Source organism: Myzus persicae, unplaced genomic scaffold (assembly GCF_001856785.1).
Source record: "Myzus persicae strain clone G006 unplaced genomic scaffold, MPER_G0061.0, whole genome shotgun sequence".
Taxonomy (NCBI): Eukaryota; Metazoa; Arthropoda; class Insecta; order Hemiptera; family Aphididae; genus Myzus; species Myzus persicae.
In genome coordinates this window covers 832,645-856,813 of record NW_019102823.1, presented here as the reverse complement: position 1 = coordinate 856,813, position 24,169 = coordinate 832,645, and the positions used below count along the sequence as shown (strand labels likewise).

The following is a 24,169-nucleotide window of genomic DNA, read 5'->3' as shown; positions in this document are numbered from 1 at the left end:
TGCGGGGGTACTGTGTTAAAATGTGGACCAGAAATGTTTTGTATGCTTAATGTTCTTCTGGTACACGTATTACAATATATAATATAAATATATATATATAATGTGAAGTAGTAAATTGACTAATGATATTTTACGTAGTAAATATATTACACAACTGCAGTCATCATTAATATTATATCTTTGAGTTTGGTAAAAAAAAAAAAAATAAGGCCGACTGCATTAGGTAGGTACATACAGAAGTGTGATAATTTACTACAAAAAAAGTGAATTGCCCGTGTGAATATTCGCGTTTACATAATGTTAAAAATGTTTTCATTTACCAAGTGTTCCTAAAATAATAATGCGAACACACGAAGATTTCAAACCGATAAAATCTAAAAACTAAGTTTACACGTTTCTTTGCTAGCAAATACACAATAGATACAACAATTACTATAGTACTATTAAACAAATCGTTCTTTTAATTATGGTGTGGATTTTTCATCAGCTAATACTTTGCATTAGAAAATAAATGTAGTACTTATAATATAGATTATAGACAGCGAACAAACTACTATATACATTGCATATTGTAGGACGTGGACTTAAAGTAAACGTAAGAACAACAGAAATAATATATTGATTCCAAATTATGTAATCATAAATCATAATTCATATCCATATAATTTGTATATAATTGTAGTTATTTATCCGCTTAAAAAGTACGACGCCGTTTAAGGTAACTATTTATTATTTTCGGAAACCTAACAACCATTTAAATGGTTTTTAATATAAATTATAATATTATGTAAAATTTAATGTATTAAATAACAAACAATGTTACAAGTGTTACAGAGTTTCACAAAATTCATAAATGAATCAAATGTAAAATGTTCGCACCACGTTTAAATTGTTAACTGAAGTTGTTAACAATGACCTGTTAAACCGAAATCGTTTGTGTATTGGAATAATCAATAAATAATAATATATTTTTATACTCTACAACTTGGTGGAGTGTGATGGAGTGCGGACATAGCAACTTATCGAATAATATTGAATTAAAACGATTGTAATTGTTAAGAGATAATAGAAAACAAAAAAATTGTGAAAATATTCTATGTATTTTGTAATTCACCCATGACCTGTGCGCCATTCGAAATTAAATTATTATCTAACAGTCCAAAAATGATAACATATTTTGTGCTATAAACTCAGTATTAATCTTGGCTTAATGATTTTTTTATTGTTAATAATATTGCGATTTATCATTCGTTAATACGATAAGCGTCACCAGTGGCATTGTTTATAATACGAGCTTTCCTCACACGAGAACAGACGGACAGTATACACTTAACACCTATGAATAAATAATACATGTACAATCCTCCTCTCGGTCGTTTTAATATATATATCATTTACACGTGAAACTTCAAACACTCCAAATACCAACCCCTTCCGCCCCAAACGGTCACAATCTTCAACGCGGATTTAAAATATGCGTTGGACGACAGTTTAAATTTGAAATCAGAGATTGAAGATGATGATTTAGACAGATATGCGATGGTCTTGAGTAATAAACACGGCGTGTACCTACTATAAATATTATGTGTGTGTTCGAAATCAATTAAAAAAATTTTCATTTTTCAAATCACCCACATCGATGATAATATTATATTATAAAATCAATGTCCATCACCACTGATGCCACCGCGCATATTATAATGGGAAAACGGTAGAAAAAGAGTCACACCACTTACAATAATATCGCTACATAACACAATATCATAATGTACATATACGCATCGTAACGGCTATATAATATTATAGTAGCAGATGACCGGGTCCGGGTGTTCCGAAATCGGACTCGCTCTCAGATTTCACTATTAGCCGGGCGGCGGCGTCGACCGTTTCCCTTATTATTATTATATCGAAGCGCTGAGCCAACCCTATCCCCTGCAGCAGCTAGTTCCCGTACACACGTCACATACGCACACGTTTTCGCATAATAACGACGAAAGGCCAATCGCATGTGGTATTATACATATTATTATTATATATATATTTTATTATATGGGTATAGTACGGCCAAATGTGGTGAAATCACTGAAATCGCGGGGGTGTTATACAGTGGTCGTGGGGAGCGGCGCAGAGCGTATTACACTTACAATATATATTGTATTATGTATATACGCACACAATCGGACGGGATTTATATACATTTTCGGTATTAAAAATAATTCGGATTGCGGCGACCGGCCGACAGACAATTCGGACAATTCGGACAACAAACGACACGCACACACACACACAAAAAAATATACAATAATAATAAATAAATAATCAAACCCAAAACATAAAAGTGTAGTGTACCTATACTACATGTATACGCTAGCCAACATTACACTATTATAATATATAAGTGTCGTTGTCGTAATACCGTTATTGTGTCCTTTTTTTTTGGGACAAAATAATCAAAAACGGCGCGGCGTGTGCGCATATCTCGTTCGGACCTAACGGTTTTCGTGCTGTGCGTACCAATTGCGCAATGCAATACAATAAAAACTCGGCATGATTTGTGTCGGCGCGAGCGCGAATATATATATAATATAAAAGATCTTAGGAACCGGTGGATTAGTGTCCCACGACGATTTTCGTACAGTGCGAGTTGCGGGGGACGTGGTGGAAAAAAATAAGTCCAGCTACCTAAGGGGGTGTGTGCGGGTGTATATGTACTATAATAATATACTCTCTCTTCTCGGAGACCCGAAGAATCGATATTGCGCAATACGCCTTGTGTACCTATTATATGTATTATATTATATAAAAATATTACAAGCTTGAAGATATATGGACGAAGACCCATAGACATTTGTGATAATATAATAAATTATATATACGTGTACTAAAATAGCGTGTGCGGTACGAAATTGGAAAGTGTGAAATACGATTTTACGAAAGATTTCTTGTATTATTCAAAACTCTGAGTTTAATATTTTTATATCTTTATAAATCTCATAACGCAAGTGCGCGCCTTCCATTGTCCAAAAGGGCAACATATTATATTATCGACGAGACGGCTTCGGGAGAGGGAAACTTACACGATCGCTGTCTCCCAAAGATATACAGGGTGAGCCACTGTGTTTTTCTGTGCACCAAGATACTCGCAAGCTCTTAAGGTCGCGCATTAAAAAAAATTTAACAACCTCTAAAAAAGCCACTCAAATTCTGTCAATGCGTCACTTTAAGAGAATTTTAGCAGCTTTCTTAAAAGTCGTTAAATCTCGTATTTTATGAAAAATTCATTATTATTATTTATTAAGGATTATAAAATGTTGAAAGTTTGAAACTCACTTTGTACTGAAATATGGTGAATCACAGTACCAAATTGTTTTTTTTGGAAATCATGACAGATTGTGAAGTCGTTTTCCTCTAGTTCATTGATTATTCCATACTCTCAATATTGTTATACAGTTGTGCATTTTTATTTTTCACAACGAATACGATCAAATTAAAACAGATAAGAATAAAGCTAATAGCTTTAAGCTATATTGTTGTTTTGACACTATTGTAAAAAAAAATGTTTTGGTTGCATTAATGTTTCCGTCCTAAAACTTATTCTATCTCTCAAAACTTATTGCAGTACTTCACTTCACCTCCATCACCCGCAGATGTAGTTTTTCTGAGATTCAGGACAACTTAATGTTTGAACACAAAAAATATTCCTAATCTACTAGCTGGTTGTGCACGATTTTGGGCCCAGCTACCAGGTTTAATACAAAATAATCGCAAGAAGTACTACACTATATTTAATCAGATATAATATTTATATCATAAATTGTATATTGACTGCACATTTATAGACAATAATTATACATTGTACACTCTTAGGGTGCCTGCGCGCTCAATATAGGTGCCTATATAATCTACAGCTTTAGTTTTAAATACAACAGAACAACGAGATTTTGATACTTTATAAATTAAAAGTTTGACTCTTTTTCGTCTCTAGTTTATAATGGTTTTGGAAACGGCCGAGTTACTACAAGCGTACAGCGACGGTCGTAGTGTTAAGCGATCCGATTATTTAAACGACCCGTACGAAGTATTTCAAAGATTTATACGCAGCAGTCAGCCAAAAACCCTCGACGGTTCACATTTTACTTTCCCATCAGTGATTTAAATAACACCGTTTTTCAACCTGGGTGTTGCGCGATTGTATTTTTACTCGTGTCAAGATATTTTGGTGTTTTATAACAGTATTATCATACGACGTAAAATTATTACTTTTTTTTATAGGTAAGGAAGATACCTCCTAGTTTTTACTTAGCACATCAAATAATTAATATCCGTATAGTTCATATTATTGTAATACATCGTAATACAAATTTAGATTTTTACATTATACGACTCTACAACGACAACACTATAACTGTATTGTTTTCTTTAAATTTTCCGTTCAATTTTAAGACGAATAAAATGTTATTTCATATTTTGTGTTACTTGTGAGGGATGGACATCATGGACCTTATACTACTAGATAAGCACTATGTATAACAATGACATCGAGAGCGGCGTTACAGCATCCCACAGTGTTGTACAGACTATCCTTACCAAAATATACAATTTATTATCTATACATCAATTCATTATCTTACCTGCTGCCCACAGTACCGTTCGTAGTTTCGTACGAGTAATCGAGTAATCAAAAAGCGCCCTCTATGATGTTACTCTTTCCGTACACTCATTGCTTGTCTAGCAATATAAGATCTATGGGTGTGGATAATTCGAAGTGCGTATGCCGTACGCAGGATTAAAATTAAATTGGAAATACAATTTATCTGATAAAATACGTGTATGTGTACTATTTGAGTTCATTTGTTTGGATTTGTTTTAAAAGACAAACTGAAATTCTTGTTAATTAATAATTATTCCTGATTTAAATAGTAATAACTAATAAGTATAATTTGGTATATTATATGAATAAAATGTTCTCAAATGTCAATGATAAAATATATAGTCGCACCGATGAGTACAAAGAGAACGTGAATATAATATTTATAGGGGTTTATTTATTTATAAACTGGTGTTGTTACAAAACGTATTTTTTTTTTTTTGAAGCCTATTTTAAAAATGGGTTGTACACTAGTGACTTGTACACGACATTTTATCGACGGGATATTTTATTTGTATGGATGTATTTTTTTTTTCAAAAAAGATTTAATGGTTTTTAAGATTTGACATTTGACCATTCGAGTAGAAAAAAGGATTATTTAGTGACGATTGTGAGAATTGGGTCGTCAGATACATGTCAATGTATGTTTACGACCGTACAATATTTAATCCAAAATCAAAACATATAATATTGTAACTTGTGAGTAATAAATGGTTTTTTTTAAGGTAAAAGGTAAAACCCAAAACTCTACAAACGTACACAAACGGACATTCCGTATTTAAAAAAAAAAATATATGACAATAACTACAATAGACTACATACAACTAGAAATAACGATTATTTATACTCGGACGGATGAAGTGTGCGGAATATATTTCTTTTTGAGTGACTGTACAACAAAAAATATTGAAAAATTATTGCCAACTCAACGATCACCGGCCGTCACACCACCCCCGTCGGAGGACCGAACGCGCTAGAAGCAACAATGACATGCAAAAATCCGGATATTTGTTTGTGACAATATTTTTAAAAATCCCTATAGGTAATGTATTTTTTAAGACCCTTTTAGGAGACCCAAACGTCTTTTAATGAAGTCGCCGTCGACGTTTTACTTTTCCACCACCGCCCCCATGTCCACCGGTATTTTTTTCTTTCTTTAGCCAAGAAATATTGATTGATCGTATCCTCCGCAGAAATACGTATCACAAAAAGGTCATTGTCACGACGCACACAGACCGCCGTTTCCCCATTTTGCGGCACACAATAAACACAAAAATACATATATGCACACAGTGTACACTATAAACCTTCGGTCTAATCACCTCCTCACAGATTTATATTTATTTAATGCATTTCAAATACTCACTCTTCCCAACCGTCGTAGCCGTCTCTTATTGCATATCGAACCGCACTCAGAGTTGAAAATCATAATATGTTCAGCCGCCGTACGTTCGTGTCGCGAACTCTTAAATCTGAAATAAAACAGTTCGGAATTTTCAATAGTTTAATTTAAATTCGATATTGTAAAATTATATTATGCCATTATGCAATAAATTACTTACTATAATTCTATTACACAACGCAGCCAAAAGGGCTTTTCCACATTTTAACGTTTCGCAGTGGTGTAAAAACAAAATGTCAGTTTATCGTATAGTTTTACAGTTTATAATAATTATCGAGTCTATTCACAACATTTTGGAAATTCTTCTAGTTATTTTAATTTGTCCATTATATGTTTTTTTATAACATTATCTGCGATTCATATTCATATACGTCTACATCTTAAATGCCTGTAAATGTAATTCTATCCAATCCATATTGATCACATTCAGTTTAACGTCGTTTTACCATTTTTTTTAAAACCAAATAATATTGTGGTTTCCGTTTTTTTCGTTCCAATGTCTGTATATACTTGAAGGTAGCCGCTGCGAGTAGTTGTTGTTTTATTTTGCGACCAGATGTTTACAGAAATATTTCGACTCCATGGTAAACGCACATTTTTGACCGATCGAGCTCATTTTACGCGAGGGACCTTGCACCTGCGTGTTTAATGAAAAACAAGGTACAGCAACTGATTAATTACATGAACACTGAACATTGAGAACGGAAAAAAATATTATTGCAAGAAAATATTATACCTTCCTATGTATTGTTAATTATTATTATATAAATACATTTATAATTTATGCATTTTGCATAAAACATACCTACTGATGTTGTCCAATTTCATCAGTCACTACGAATCGGTAGTATAACTTACAATACAAATTATAACGAAAACAACGTTTTTTCTCATACCCAAAGTAAGAGTTTATTATCTAAGTCGGCTTGACATCATTAAAATATTAACAAGATAAACCTATAATATGAAAAATAAGGAATATTATACATTTGAAAATTAAATACTTATACTTGGTATAAGTCATAACTCATAAGATATATAATACAAAAGGTTGGTTACTCTTAATAATTGTGCGATGATTATAAACTCTTCGGACCGTAATCTCTAACGATAATTGGATAAGCTAATTTAGTGCTTGGTAATGTTTGTAACAATAATTGTCGGTCAGCAGCATTTAACCAGGGTTTATTACGGGTAGTAAAATGGTAAAGCGTGCGGTATTTATTTTTCAGTGTTAGCAGATCGAAAACGAACAAACGACTTCGGGGCGTTGTGTTACATAGTTATAATATGTAACCAGAAGTGCCTGACCGGTTTAGCTTCTCGTTGATAGCGACATCATCAACTCGATATTATAATAATATAAACGACAATTTCGGTGGGTACGTGCCGCAATCAGCAAGCGGCACATTATTTCGTCTAGTGTACCTACGTTTAATAAATAAACACTATTATACACGGCGTACAATGCACCTAAGTTCTCTCATTCGTTATGGCGGACGGCAGGTCTCTGGAATTAAAATTTATGATACGATTAACTAGCTCCACTCACTACTATTATTATTAGATATTATTATTAAACGTCCGCACGAGAGTGTACAACAATATAACGTGTTATTATTAATTATTTCGGGCATCATTACAATTATTGTCGTTTCCCCTGTAGCTCAGCGCTATTTTACGATCGAACCGAAACGATTTACGTTTTAAATATTTATAAATAATAAAATCGATTGTGCCCGGCGCGAGGGACGAGATTTCAACAGCAGAAGTACGCGTATTATAGGTATTGTATTATATTATTCCACGGCACTTTCGTGTCGTATTTTACTGTGCCGTCATCGTTGCTGCGATTTCAGAAAAACCCCATCGCACAGGCGCGGGTGTGTTGAGAACACACATTTATATATACAATATATATATGTATCATGCCGAGGGCGGTCGTCTCGCGCGCCGGCGTTCGACGGACCGTGTAATGTGCGTTTTTCACGGGAGGAGGAAAGACCTGGGAAACTCGAATAACCCGCCGCCGCCGCCACCGTGCCGGGTATTATGAAAATAATAAAAATAATAATATATTGTGCTATGTACGCGAGACGGAGGCTTGCGCACACTCACACACACATCACTCGTGTGGCAGCAGCGATTCTCCGAAATTAGACGAAAATTATACGGCCGGACGAGCGCGCGGCGTCTCCGATTTCTGGTTAAAAAGCCCATAAATCTCTTACTCGGTGGTACCGCAGCATAGCAAAGGTTAAAAAGACTATATGCCGCAGCAGTAAAAGACCAAGCGCACACGTGTGGCGGTTTTTCGGATATTGCTTGCACGTTTCACGCACACCGAGCGGGGAAAAGAAAAACGTTGTGTTCGAAACCGTTTTGCCCGCAGCGCGTCATTATTAATAGGTATACCATTCTACCTACCGCCTAAATATATTATACATATATATATGACGTGTGTGTGCGTGTGTGCTGCAGTAACATGCACGGCGTGAGCGTATATGACATGAGCGCTGGTTGAACCTCTCGATGACCTCGAGGGGGAAAACGCGCGTGACACGGGGGGTGAAAATAAAAAAAATCCAAAAAAATAAATAAATATATTATTATGCGAGGCGCGCGCGCGCGCGATGTGTACGCAGTAAAAAGGGCGAGCGCAGAAAAAATAATAACACGCGCGCACCCCAAAATGGAATTCCGTAAAAGAAAATGTGTGTAAAAAAAAAAAACCGTTTTCTGCCGCCGGCGCGGTATTATATACTTATACGTACCCCAGAGAGGCGGCGACGGCCGGAGAGGGGTCGACCGTGAGCAGCACACGCGCGCGCGCGCTTTTGAAACGCGCGCACGCGCCCGACGTTTCCGACCCCTAAACGGGCGGGCGGGCGGGCGGTGCGTACGCGGTTTTTTTCCGTCGATTTTTTTCGTTCCTTTTTTGCTATACGGGCCCCGTCGCACGCGCAACATCCGAAGGGGGAAAAAAAACGAGATTCGGTTTTGTTCGCGTTCGCGTTATATTTTCATTGTACGGTTACGGACGGTTTGTTTGTCGTCATTATTACTGTAGGTACCCATTATGTTATTACACATGATTTTTTTTTACGCGTAATGCGGCGGCACGAGACACGCTCGTCGTCTTGTTATTGGCCCCGGGCACGGCCATTTTCGAGCGCGGTTTTTTTTTTAACGCTTAAAAAAACACATCCACACGCTGCTGCTCCCCTCGCTTTAACCCATTTTCCACCACGGCCGCCATTTTGTCGAGGGGATTTTTTACGTCCGGATGTTGTTTTTTTTACGCTCGCGATGTGCCCATGTGAGACTATGCATAAAAAAACGGTTCCCCCATAATATCCGCTACTCGGTGTTTTAATATTAAAATCGGAGGCGACTAGAGCGGCCAATCTCGAGAGCTGAATGGAGGCGTCGACGGTAGAAAACAACATAAAAACTTCCACGTGAATAGAAGTTTTCCGGCCGGAAAAAATGTACTACCGATTCGACGATATCGTGACGAAAAAAACGGCATCACGAATTCAAGAACCACCGTCACCGTCGCAGCCATGATTTCGGACCTACCGAAATGCGATTCATAAAAACGCCGATTGCCATCATAAATCGTCACGACGATCGGGCGAAGTTCTATACACATAATAAGTTATAGGTACCTATTACCTACCACCGACTGAGGTTGCTGAAACACGGTTATAACTTATAACCAACTGCTATTGTTTTTAGGATTCCACCACAATAATATTATTATGTAATATATACATACTATAAAGGCACGATGATGAAATTATAACTTACGGTATTCGCGCAGAGATTCCATAAAAACAAAAATCATCATAACATGAAAATGTTTTATCATTTCTATAAATAAAATATTATAATATTGCTTTTAATAATCTGTGTTTAATTTTAAATTATCAAAGCCAAAAGCCTTTTTTTAAAAGGATTACTTTAATCAGTGTAATAGGTAACAATTACTGATTATATTGGTAAAAGGTTCATATTAATATAATAACAATGATGAACATTTCTTAATTTTTTAATTACCTTCTATTTCATCCAATCTAAGCTTTTCGGTTTTAAATTATAATTAAGACACTACTGTGCGTCTGTGCCATGAACTTAAAATTACTCTGTTACGAATGCTTACAAAAAAAATCATTGAGAATTAATGTTAATTGACTTAAGTCCATTTGGAAATCATAAATTATCGAATTAACACTGAGGGAGATAACATTTTAAAAACGATTTAAATTTATTCTTTCCCACAGAAAATCAATTAGAAAAATTATTTTAGAATCGCTACTCGTTATAGTCGCTCGTCTGCGAAGTATATGTGTATGAGTATGTTATATCTTATAGTAATAAACACATTAATGAGGTAGGTTTATAGATTTGTATTAAAAACTCAATAGTTATACTACTCTAATAATAGTTTTAAAAATTAAATCCAAATTAAATTACCTAAGCTACCAATACCTATTTTATTTTCGTAATATTCCCCGAATAATTTTGAAGTTTATTCAATAAGAACCATATAATTTGTGCCTACATTAAAGACCATTAAATAAAACATATTACAGACTGTAGTTCCCAGAAATAAGTTTCATTCCGTCCAAGAATAATAATTAGTATTATTACAATTATTGTTGTACAATTAAAACATTTCTGAACAAGTCAGACGTGTACGACCCGAACCGTAATTAATGAAATACTGTCGACTGTCGTAATAGTAAGTATATACTAATGTTTAATTTTTCGTGAAAATGATGTATTGAAAAAATAATAGTTATATTTGATTTTAATTACTTACAGAAAACATATTATAGGAATACATCTTTTTTTTTTGAATATTTGATGTGGCTATTATTGAATCATCAGAAAAAACGTATAGCATAATCAAAACTCAAAAATAAATTTCAATACTTCCCAAGACGTGTTTAAAATTTTAGATTCCTCAATTCTCTAGACACGTCTTATCAGATGCACTAGTCACTATACATAAAATAGTAAGTATTTCGCAAACGCTAGATTATGTAGTTCTACTCTCGAGATCGGTTCAAAATACAATACACGTATATTATAATATCATAAAATGTGAAGCACAAAAACGGGGTACACACAACAATAAGGAAGGTGGTAGGATGCGGTGTCGTTTATTGTTCAGTGTACATTCATTTATTTCCCGTCACAAAATGTAAACGCGAAACTTATATTTTACACTTCTGCGTATTTCTTTATACAGCGGGTTATACACTCGCATAACAATATAAAATAATACATACTTATAATACTCCATCCTCCTTGCGACCACCGTACCTATATTATTATGAAAATAATACGCGTTCACGAGACCCGGGGCAGTCGTCGTCCTCTTTTTAAACCCCTTTTAACTCGGAAATCGTTTTGTTTACGTGTTCTCGGGTCGGTGCAAGCATCGAACAACATTCGTTTTATCACAGTAAAAATGACAGCCATGGTTCGGTATTGACAACCGTCAGGTACATGAATTTATCATACGCACAGGTAGTCGTCCGCACAGCACACACGTCTACCCCCCTCGTAGTGGTATTATATTTATTATGGTCGTTTTTCGTACACAGAGGCCTCACTACTATTATTTTCGTCCGGTTTACGATGAATAATAGGTAATTAATAAATACATAAACTAGAGAATGGTATGATTTTATGATAGATTATGATGACACGTGACTGGCAGCTATCCATTTTTTCCTTCGGATTTCGAACGATCTATATTATAATAGTAATAAATACTATTATTTAATAATAACTCTTAAAACGATCCGATTTAAGAACACTATATTACTGAACTTGTGGGTTTATACGGAATTGTTAATTACAATTCCAAATACTGAAGAAAATAAGTATTATTGTGGGACCTCTATGGCTGTGTAGTCATCTTAGTCCCGTGAGCAACGAGATGGCAATATGAAATCATATGCGGGTTAAAAAATAAATCGGGAGTATAGTAAAATAAAAAAAAACATATTTTTTTCATTGGTAAACGTAAACACGTTTATTCTCTTCAAACAAATATTATTTGATAAGTATGATAATTATTAAACTTTTTGGCACATAATATTTTTATTATACATAGTACATGTAGTATTTTTCAACTATAAATAAAATTAGATAATCTAAATAAAAGAATACAAAAAACCTTTCAAGTTCACCTATGTTTGCATAGAGATATTTATTTACATAGTAAAACAGTTTATTATAGGAATACCTATACATAATAATATAATAAACTGTACAATTAACACACATATATATATAATATGTCATGTAAAATAAGACGACCGAGTGACGAAAACGTTAGATTGCTATACAGAGATCAAACTTAAGGTCTCTTCACATACGTGGTATATTATATATATATATTGTTTTATTACACGAGCGCGATGGCGCAATCTCGTAAAAGATGTATAATATTAATTATTACATAATATATTATGATAGTTTGTTACAAATAGTTATTACAATCCAAGACGGCATTTTCAAGATATTTTTAGTCTTAATTAAAATCACAGTATGAGGGAGGAGAGGGATGATTACGAACAATCTAATCACAAAAATGACAAAAATTTAGACAATATTATAATTATTATGTAGTGCATTAACGATACATATTATGAAATTAATATTTACAGACTATTATATTTTTACATTTCTATAAGAATTAGTCCTGATGCGTATGAAAGGACGAGTGCGCAGGGTTCTAACACAGTGCGACTACAAAATGTACAGATGACCTTAGCAGTTTCGCCGATCTCGCACCGAGTAGAATCCTGCGCAAGCTCCATACAGACGGGCATATCTTGGAGAGACGTGAGGGTAAGATTGACTAGATCTTCCATTAATGCCGTGATTGAGATTTTTTATATACAAGACATTCAAGCACCAACAATAAAATTCATATACTTTTTTACTTTTATAACATGTACAATTTAAAAAAACTAAAAAAAAGCCCACTTGGCAGATCAGTTAAATTTAATTTATACTTAAATAATTTGACGATATTCCGTCGAAAAACAACCTTATCACAACAAACAATAAAAACCAATAGTTTTTTTAAATTTTAAATTTTAAATTTTTTTATAGTATCTATCATAAATGCATACTGTTTAAGTATACACGATACTAAACTAAATTATACGAGGAAAAATAGGGAACGACTAGATTAAACAATAAAAATAAATGAGAATATGAGGTATTACGGTATTTAAACGTAAAAATTCAATATTTGTCCTTATTAAGTCAATCTCGGGTAGTTGGAAAGTTAAAAAAAGTATTTTTTAAGGATAAAAAAAAACATGAAACAAATTAACTAATAATTTGTGCTCAACTATGAGGACACGACTTAAATATTTTTAAATCGCTAAGACCGCTTCATTCCTCAAAAAGAAAATTAAAACATAATTAAAATTTTATTTCCGAGAAAAATATAACGAGAAAAAAATATTTAAAACGATAAACAATGAAGCAGCTATTATTATTTAAAACAATACTCAACGATAAAATATGAGCAATCACTATTTGAAGATACGGTAACTGACTCTTAAACGTTGACAAGTTAAAGTCAACGTTTAAGAACCGGAACCGATCAACAACACAGGTCGCGAATAATACAAATTAAAATCGTTTTTAGCTCTGCGCCAAAAATGATTTTCATTTGTACGAAACGTAGATCCGGCGCAACTGCACACTTATGGGGAGGGGAGTTATAGTTATTAAAAAGAAAGAGGTGTATAATATAGTACCTATGTAACATTACTTAATATTCTTTATCTGTTTTAATTTTTTTCTTACGATAAATCCTATATTACATACCTAAAAGGGTTAATAAATTGTTTTAAAATTTGTACTCTATTGTTATTTAGTGTCTTGACTGCAGCGGCGGCGGTGCAACTCCTCATTGCAGCCTAACTGTGTGGCACTCGAGCTATATGAGCGAAAAACGAAAACTTATCTGCCGTTATCTCGCCGCACAGGTTGCACGCGAACGGGTCCCTGAAGCTGTGGAAACCCATGTGCATCGAGTACATGATGTTCTCCTTGAATATTATGTCGCAGTGGTGGCACACGTGCGTCTCGTCTTCCTTGTCTTCTTTCTCGGGCGTCGAAGACGACGACGACGTCTGCTGCTGATTGTAATGGTGATACGGTTGGAATTCATCCTTTACCGGAATCGAAGTCTCCTCTACGGTTCCTCTTGACTCACTGCTGCAGTCCATCGGTACCGCAGGCGGTGACACCGGAACAACCGGCACCGATACCGACTTGGACTGCGGTTCGGTAACCGGTCGCTCGAGTTTGCACGCGATCCCCTTGCGCCGGCTGCTGCCCGCGGCGCGAGGAGCCACCGAGTCTCTGCTTAAGTTCAACGGTCCCGTCTCGATGGCCAGGACGACGGGCGGGGGTGAAAGATCGGCGACCGCCAACACGGGTACTTGTGGTTCGGGCGTCCGGTCACCGGCGCTACCGCTGCGTCCAGCCAATTCCACTTTGAGCACGTCATCTGGATGGTACTGATGACCTCGTTTATGGTAGTGATTGTTGTGGTGTTGGTGGTGGTTTTGTTGTTGGTTGAGGTGCTGTTGTACGTCCATCTTATCGTCGACCGACGAGGAGTTGTTATTATTGTTGTTGTTGTTCTTGATGGCCAAGTACTCGGCGGCCTGGTAGTCAACCATCTCTATGGAGCGCTTGGTGATCATTGAATACATGAACGACTCGGCGGAGGTCGGGTACGTGACCTGGGGGCATCCGGAAGCGGGCATCTGCAACAGCTGTTGCATCGAGTACGGTGATGGGTGTCCGCCACTGCTGCTGCCGCCGTCGTCCTGAGACGAACACACGGGCATAGACTGCTGGAGCTGTTGCTGGTGTTGTTGCTGATAGGGGTTGTGACGGTTTTGTTTCTTGTTCTGTCGCGGCCCCCGCCGGTTGCCTACCACGTCGATGACGATGTCTGGGTTTGGCGTGCCGTCTGGGTTGAGCGGCGTGGCCGGCCGGTGGTCGCGCTTCTTCAGATGCTGCTTGAGGCTGTGCATGTACTTGGATGCGTACCCACAGTCGTAACACTGGAACTGGAACACGTTCGAATGCGACTTGAGGTGCGATTGGAGCATCGACTTGCTCACGCACTTGTAGTCGCAGTCCGGGCACGTGAACGGTTTGGCGCCCGTGTGGTTCAGCAGGTGGTACTCGTAGTGGTGTTTCAGGTCGGTGGCAAACTCACAGTTCGGACACTCCAGCAACTGTTCAGGTTTGATGTGAGTGCGAATGTGCTTCCAGTACTGCACCTTTTCCGTGCACTCCAGCCCACAGTGTTTGCACTTGTGCTTTTTCGGTTTCTGTTCCTTGTTGTTGTTGTTATTGTGGTTATTGTTGTTGTTGTTTCCACCAGCGCCAGACCCTGGACCAGACGGTTTCGGGATTTTCAGGTCAAAGTCTTCGCACCCAGACAAGTCGCGGTAACTGGACGTCGGTGAGCTAGCCGAACTCCGACCTTCCGAATCTTCTTGCAAGTGATCGGGGCCCGACTGGAGATGATTGGACGCGGCGTGATGGTTGAGGTGATGATGGTGATGGTGTTCAAGCGGACGTGCGAGGTCGTACGGTGAATGGCTAATAATTGGCTGATGTTCGTTTTCCAAAAACATTTTTCTGCAAAACGACAAAGAAACAAAACGTTTTAATATATCCTATAAGCGTTTTTCTTTATGACGTAGTGTACAACGTTCACGCAGGCAAAATATTTCGTCGAATTGATTTTTAAGGGACGCGAAGGGGAAAAAAATAAAATAAAAGAGAAGTAAGAAGAAAGAAAAAAAGCCCCGGCGAGTTTTAGGGCGCATGACGTCGTCGTGTTTATATATATATATATATATATATATATGAGCATATAGAGGAGAGAGAAGCGATGATTGCCGGTATTGATTGGACCGGGGGGCGCAGTGTGAAAGAAGGCCAAGCGAGCGGGTAAAAAATCGTTTTCGCCGCAAGGGTCGAGTTTTTCATTTTTGTTTTCACCGCCGCGGTGTGCGCGGCGTGTGCGACGGCGGCGCGCGCGGGGCGGAAAAATGGCCGACCGTTCCCTGGACAAAACAAAAAGCCATAAAATAAATGCCTCTTCAAGCACGGGGCCCCTCTTTCTAATGAATAAGGGAAGGGGATGATCGGGATAGAAACCACCGCCGCCGTGCATACTTTTTTCCTTCTTTTTTTCTACTACCGCCACCACCCTCACATTTCATCACCCACTACGTTGTATTCCGCGTGTCCTACTCCTTTTTCTTTCTCGGAATCGTCTCCGTGTGCGTGTGTGTGTGTGTGTGGTTTCGAAGAAAATGGTTTTCATTTGGGGTGAAAGAAAAAGAGATGGACGAGAAAGTGAGTGAGCAGAGGATAAATACGCACGCGAGGGGAAGAAAAAAATAAGCAAGGGAAAGTTTCTCGCCGAAAATTGAACATTATTTTAGTATTAATATTTGTATTTTTATATATATTTGTATTAATAACCTATAGGTAATTTACCTTGTTTTAAAATAATAATTTGTCACTAACTACACAAAAATCATAATTTTTTTTTAGATTTAAAAATGTATAATCATAAAATTATTGGTCATTTATATTTTTGAACGTTATATTTAATCTAATTCCTGTAAATAAGAATTGGTATAGATAATATTTTAGATAAATTAATTATTTAGGTTCTGTTGAATTATATTAATTAGGTAAGTACATTCAATTTATAATAATAATTTTAGCTATCAACTGTAAATTACGAATAGACAATGGTAAAGTATTTATTTAGTATTAGTCAGCAATTATCATTCAATTGTTCAATAGTCAATAGTTTCAATTAACCATCTGTTTGAAAAAGTAGGGTAGTTAACAGTTAACACATAAAAATTAATGTTTAAACGAAATACTTAAATTGTTACATCCATTTTTAAAATATTTTTATATTAAAAACAACAATTATTATCACGGAAGAGATAGTTGTTCAACAATTACCATATTACTTACAATTAAATTATAAACCTTATTATGTTAATTTGTGTCAAAATATTTAATTTCTCTTTCTCACTCCAAAATAGGGAGTAGATAGAGTAGTCTAGTATAATAGAGGGTTACTCAGATTTCATAACAATTTAAAAACATGCTTTAATATAAAACATAATATGATACTAGATGTACATGCTTCATTTAAATATTAAACGGGTAGGTATACTTGTCCATTGTTGTAATACAAGTCCCTATTGGCTAAAAATGTATACGTCGATAAGAACTTACTTATCGTTTTAAATGTATTTTAGTTTTTTTTTAAACAACTATTCCCGTTTGAAACCAAACGCAATATGTCGTCGTTAATGAGGTGTCTACCTATGGTACCTAGAATAAACGTCGTGTTAACTTATCTTTGATGATTATTGAAAAAACACGCTGAACCGGTGTTTGGTTGGCTTTTTTTATCTATATATAAACGTAACCACTGCACAGACTATTCAATTAAATTAGTTTATTCTTTATCCACCGGGAATTTCGTAATTATTAAAAATAAAATGTACGAGTTGATTTGTTGATTTTTAATTGACATGGATAGAAATAAATTCATAACAAATACAAGAGAACGTACACATTTTAAATAAAGCGCTATAATAGAGACATTTTATTAAAAAAATTTAAAATTAACGTAGACACAATATTCCCTCAATAAGACACCGACAATATTTTCAATTGATAAAAGTATATTTTGTAATAAAGCAAGTCTAAAAATCATAATGGTGAATTGACTGAAGGGTGCGCTATGCGCGTATTTATAAAGGGTTACTTGTAGTGGGTAAACCCCTTCTGTTTAATCAACTCCCTCTATACAATGATCAATTTAGATATTATTTTTTTTTTGATCATAAGGGTGTCCATCGCTAAAGTATAATAAGTATAGTTATACTATCGTCTCATAAATAGGCATTCATTTGTATCAATCCTTGATACACTTTGGGTATAGCAGAGATCGCCCCCACAAAAACAAAACAAAATTACGGTCCCAATAATAATTGTAATACAAATCATAAATGTTGATAACTTACTGTTTAAGCGTGTGAGTTTTCTTTGATGATCGATCAACAATAAGTCATTTGTAGGTCGAAGCGGCTGGTAAGTAGTGAATAGCGAGCGTGATGTGTCTTGGATACTGTGGTGGACGAATTTCTTCTAGATTGAAATCGTCGATAACATGACCGGTGACGGATGCAACAACGGAGCGCGATTCAACATTAACAGCATTTCGACAACGATAAAAAAATGTAATTAATATGATAATGGTATTAAATCCGCGAAAGTCGGACGACCGCGAAGTCCCTCGGACACTATATTTATAATTATTATAAATACGAACGACGAGCCTCTATAAAATAGGTGCCAATATTGTTTCTATTGTATGAATGCAACACTGCAATTATTGTGTACAGACAATACCATAAATACGAAGTGGAAAACAAATAAAACGTTTATGCGGAATCCGCACGTGACCGATACACAAAAAGCGCACAAGTACAACTGAGGAGCACTGCACGGACCGGTCTGTGCGTCGCGTCGGTGGCGGCGATTATTGCAGGTTCATCTGCTGCCGCGGGCTCGGTTAACCTACCCCAACGGATGGACGATGTTGGCCCCTCCGCCGACTACAGTCGCCGACGGTGCCCGACAGTGCCCGACGTTTCGCGACTCGATACACGCCCACCGAAATGCGCTCGCGTGTGCGTGTCGGTTTTTTTTCTCCTCTTCCACTTTTTCTTTTTTTACTCTTACCCGTCCGCACGAAAGGATTGGACCGGGCCCCGTAATTGGGTGTGTTTTTACCGCCGCCTCTCTGTCAATAGAAATACGCCACCGTAGAGCGGTAATATTACCATACCGCGTAGGTACCTTACCTATGCAGTGTATAAGTAACTGTATAATAATAACAATTATTAATAGTAAATTATGTAGGTATGTTAATATTGGTGTTGTACGATTTATTTTTATTTTTAGTCGAAGCGCGTCCAAACGAAACGAGACGAATAGAATCCGTTTAAAAATAAGCGATTTTCCACAGACATAATTCGTAGACGAACAACATCGCGTGCCATAACGTATCGTATTGTAATTACGTATAGACACAGCCACATGGATGAATACTTACACGGCGCTGTACCAGGCATTAAGTGCACATTAATTTACAATATGAATAAATGATAAAGATAAGAATTGATATGATATCGCGAGACGTTGGACGCGACGGTGAAACAAAATGCGTAAGCGTACATAGACTATAGACTCCCAAGTGCAAAACGGTAAAATTAAAAATCGGAATACAGCGCATTAGGTACTCATCAATAAATTATAGTGTGTGGTACATTACAAAGATTTACAAAACGATTTTTTTTCCTTTTGGAAGAACGCACATTACGCAAACGTTTGCAGGATACATGCCCGCATGCTTCGTTAAGGTTGCCCGAAATAATGTTTATAAGTAAAATCTTAAAAATCGATTAGACATTTTGTTTATTCAACAAAAAATACCAACACACTATTCACACATGATTGATAAACATTTAAAATATTTTGGATTATGGAATATTCTAAATCACAACAGAATTAGTAGGCGATCATAAAAAATAAAACCTCAAGGGCTTATCATTTAAACAACATAAATTATTGTTATTAATAATTATTTATTTTTATTTGGGAAATAAAAATTTCCTATTGTAATTAAGTTATTTTATATATTATGCACCAACCTGAAGATCAGCAAATAGACTTCGGTTTCGTGAAAGCCTGATCAAAATGGTTTGAAATTTAAATATCTATTGTAAGACAATACATTGATACTGTGTTATCTTATTCCGTATATTACAATATTATGAATTTTAATTACAAAACTTTTTTATACAACGCAGAGATTATTATGGTTAAAAACAAGTTGAGTAATCGGAATTTCCGAATTATAAATATTCATAATACCATTTAGGTGTACCTATGGGCCATTAAAGCTATTAAAAATGTCTAAATAACATTATAAAATCTGTTAAAAAATGTCAATAGTAGGGATACTCCTACTACAATAGTACAATGGATGTTAGTTGTTACTTATTAGTAGGAATGTATAAGATGTTACTCTACTCTATAGATGTAACATGTTGTAACAACTGCAGGCAATTATAATTTTTGAAAGTAATTTATTTTCGTTGTTTAAATATTCGAATAGTCTACCTGCCTATACTATGAGTTTAAAATACTTAGAAATATTAAAACATTCTTAATGTACTCATAATGTGAACAATACTATATAGCAATGATGTAATGATACGTAACATACGAATATACGATAAATATGTAATATTCACAAAATAATTATTTTTAAATTATAACAGTATTGAGCTCTGATTGTAATTTGATGTGGGTCGCTAGTAAAATTTATAATTTGTATAAACATCACGAACTAAAATAGTATAGATTGGAAACTGCTGATTAAAACATTGTTTGTTTATAGTCATTGTAGATATTTTGTTAAATTAATAAACCTTACAGTTCAGAACTTAAATTAACTAAATTTGATATGTGACTATACATTTTTCTTTAGAATAAAATAAGTTTATTCAAATTGAGGCCTTTGAATAATGTTATATTTATTTTTTGGCCCTTGACATCAAAAAGGTTTCCGACCCCGGGTTAGAGTATTCACCTATACTAACGTAATAAGTGCATAAAATAGTGAATTTTGGAAAATAATATATGGACAAAACCAATGGCTATAAACCCACAAAGCTTGAATGTATATGAATAAAACCGTGTACTCTACCTATAATTAAGAAGTACCTGCCTTAAATAAGTATTAGTATAGATATTTAAATCTGATAATAATAATCAAACTAAGTGCACTTAGTACCATGGTACACATTTGAATAGTGGTCAGGTTAAATAATAATTAAGTAGCATACGAATACCTAATCCAACTAGGTACGTGAAATCTACTTGTAACAATTTCAGGAACAGCGCAATCGGTTATCTTGATTTTTTTTAAATCGTAGAGTTTATCACATTAAGGTTTTAAGCATATTTCAACCACTATAGTTAAAAATGGATAGACCACACATGCATTTTTTACAGCTTTTTTGCATTTCAGCATTTTATTTAAGTGGCTATCATAGATTACATATTACATTGCCTACTATAATATTATAATAAGTAAAAACATGGCATAACATTTTTTTTCACAAATTTTTTTTTTTAAACAAATCTTTGGCCTGGATAACATCGGGCAAAACAGCTAGTATTATATAAAACTGTTAAGTATAATCATTATTTAATCTGATTAATTAATTTGATTGTAGTTTATAGAATTAATCCGAGTTTTAAATTTTAATTGTTTTATAGTTATTTCATTTCTTATTAGTTACTATTTACCTACTTCTACTACTATATAAATATTTAAAGTGCAGAAAGCCACAGGGTATGATTTATCTAAATGTAGAAAACGAGGTTCTTCTATTTATTTTTACAAAAAAGTATTCAAACCTCATATTTAATATAACTATTTAAGTATTTGTTTGAAGATGTTAGCATTGAAAATCTTTTTCATACAAAGTATGTTTCAATATAATTTAATAAAAAAGTATTTATATGTTTTTATTGTTCTTAATAAAATATTAAATATGCCACCTATTTATATTTTATATTCTATCATAAATACACATTACAAGTTATTGACTTATTGTTATTTGTTATAGTCGTATATATATTTATATCTTATATAAAAATAAACCATAACAACAATTAAATTGGATGGATATCAGGTTTTTATAATAATTTTTATTTTTTCCACAGTCGTTTTAATTAGTTTAAATCATTCACTCAAGATAAGACACATTTTTACCTTTATAAATATATAATTATTATAATTAAAATTGTATTTTGTGACAAACGGTTTAAATGTGATATTCGTACATAATAAGATAGTAAGACAAATTCACAAACGTATAGTATATTAGTAACAAACATAAAGTAAAATAATATTATACGTTATATCTAATAAATAATGGGCACATTAAATATTTTATAACTATTAAATTTACAAGCTATTGGTAAAATGTTTACATACAACGTTAAATAGGTACTTGCAGCTTAATAATTATTTAAAACGATAGCGATATTTACATCCCACAGAGATTTTTCGTTCACTTATTAAATGGATATTATAAATAGTATTTTGTTTTGGTAAACATCTTTTAATTTTCAGTGCAAAGGTAAATGTTACGATTTAAATTATTTAATACTATAGTTTTTTAACCCACGGAATTATGTTTTTTTACTTACCTTTTATAAGGTTTAGGCACCTATAGCAATTATAATTTTAAATACACATTTTAGAAACGAAAATGTTTATTTTTAAATTTTAATCTTTGAAAATAACAAAGCTGTAGGATCTTATTATCGTAATGTATTTAATAAAAAGGTAACAAAAAATATGTAAGATTGTAAAATATATGGGAAGTTTCCCAAAACCTAAATAATCAAATGGACAGTGAAATTATTTTAATATCCATTAAAAAATTTCGCAAAATATATTAAATACATATTTACATTTGGATAATTTTTTTCATTAATTTATAGCAATATACCTATACAAATATTATATTTATTATTAAAATAAGATAACATTTGTACAATATGTTTAAGTACCTAATTTTTTATAATTTATTGCATTAATATTACAGTATTATTATTACTCTGCTTGAAATGCAATTTTATGAAAATCAGTTAGAAACTTTTTTCTTTTGCTTATATTATATCCATTATTTTGTTCCATATAATTATAAATTGAAAACTAACAAAAAAAGAAAAACCCAGTTTGCAAAATTGAAAAATAAAATATTTATAGGTACACGACAACACGAATTATTGTTGGTACAAATATTAAGACGACAGAAAAAACTAATCCTAACGATTAATTGTACTATATTTTATTATATAAAATAAAAAATGTAGGTTAATTATTAGTTTATAAATATTAAATAATATGTTGGAGGTATAGGTACCTATGGGTCGTGAAAGTAATGCGCAAGCGGTTCCCACGGCGTCGTCGATTTAAAAACTAAAAAAAAAGAAAAAAAAAAGGTACCTATAGGTATTTCTTAAAGTATATTATTACCATTACACCAATTGATTTTGACTACTCTTGTCTCGTATCAAGATACATGGGTTTTCACGAAGGATTTTCTATGCAGGGATGAATCACTCCTAAGTCCAAGGATGTTCCTAATTGACCCCGAAGAAGTTCTTGATGGATGTTGTATCTCAAAAATCAAGAAAAACATATATTCTTCTAATAAATAAAATTACATGTTTTTTAAAATATGAGAAGTGTAAAACGAATATTTATTAATATTAGGTCGGTAGAGAGACGAGAAAACTATACGAGCATGCTTTAGACTTTCAATGAAATTGTCCATTCCTGTCCATTAAAAACCGTAAAAACCCAACTTACTCTTATTATATTAATATTCAACATTATTAACAGTGATAAACACTAGTGAAATTTTAATGATACATAAAACAAATTTTAAGAATTAAGAATTAATGCAATACCTATATAATTAATAGTTTTCTAAAGTAAACACTAAATACTATAGCAGACAATTTGTTAATAGGTTTGTTATTGAAAAACTCCTAAGTGTTAGCAGGTATTTTGTTTTTGTAATTAACAAAAAAAAATAGTAGGTAACTAAACATAAAACAATACATTAAAATTCAAATGAATTAATACATAGGTGCTAAACTATAATACTATAAATATATACTTATTATTAACTAACAATAACATACTTAGGTATTTGAGTTGTACCTATCAATAATAATGATAATGCAAAAATAACCTGCATTTAGGTCTATATATGATATAAACCCTATCTTGCTAATCACTTTAACTGACTATTAGTTACTTCAAACATTTTTAATCGATGGCTATATTAAAATTAAAAACTATTTCCAAGCCAATGCGTTTATAATCACATTTATTGTTTTTAGTTCTA

The 24,169-nt window shown here is 33.9% G+C and overlaps 1 protein-coding gene and 1 long non-coding RNA gene across 2 annotated transcripts; both read right to left on the bottom strand.

The window, feature by feature from the left end:
• Nucleotides 1-6,014: 6,014 nt before the first annotated feature.
• LOC111033190 lies at nucleotides 6,015-7,001 on the bottom strand. The gene is made up of 3 exons (XR_002604383.1): nucleotides 6,856-7,001; nucleotides 6,211-6,687; nucleotides 6,015-6,120 (listed from the first exon to the last, which is right to left on the bottom strand). It is a non-coding gene; the product is annotated as an uncharacterized LOC111033190 (long non-coding RNA).
• A 5,456-nt stretch (nucleotides 7,002-12,457) lies between these two features.
• On the bottom strand, nucleotides 12,458-18,731 carry LOC111033178 (protein hunchback). Its single transcript, XM_022313819.1, has 2 exons — nucleotides 18,188-18,731; nucleotides 12,458-15,758 (listed from the first exon to the last, which is right to left on the bottom strand). Exon 2 carries the CDS (start codon nucleotides 15,752-15,754, stop codon nucleotides 14,012-14,014), a length of 1,743 nt encoding a protein of 580 aa, XP_022169511.1. The 5' UTR covers nucleotides 15,755-15,758; nucleotides 18,188-18,731; the 3' UTR covers nucleotides 12,458-14,011.
• Nucleotides 18,732-24,169: the final 5,438 nt, after the last annotated feature.

Excerpts from the sequence above, each read along its gene's own strand:
- LOC111033178 (XM_022313819.1), bottom strand. The coding sequence starts at position 15,754 with ATGTTTTTGGAAAACGAACATCAGCCAATTATTAGCCATTCACCGTAC.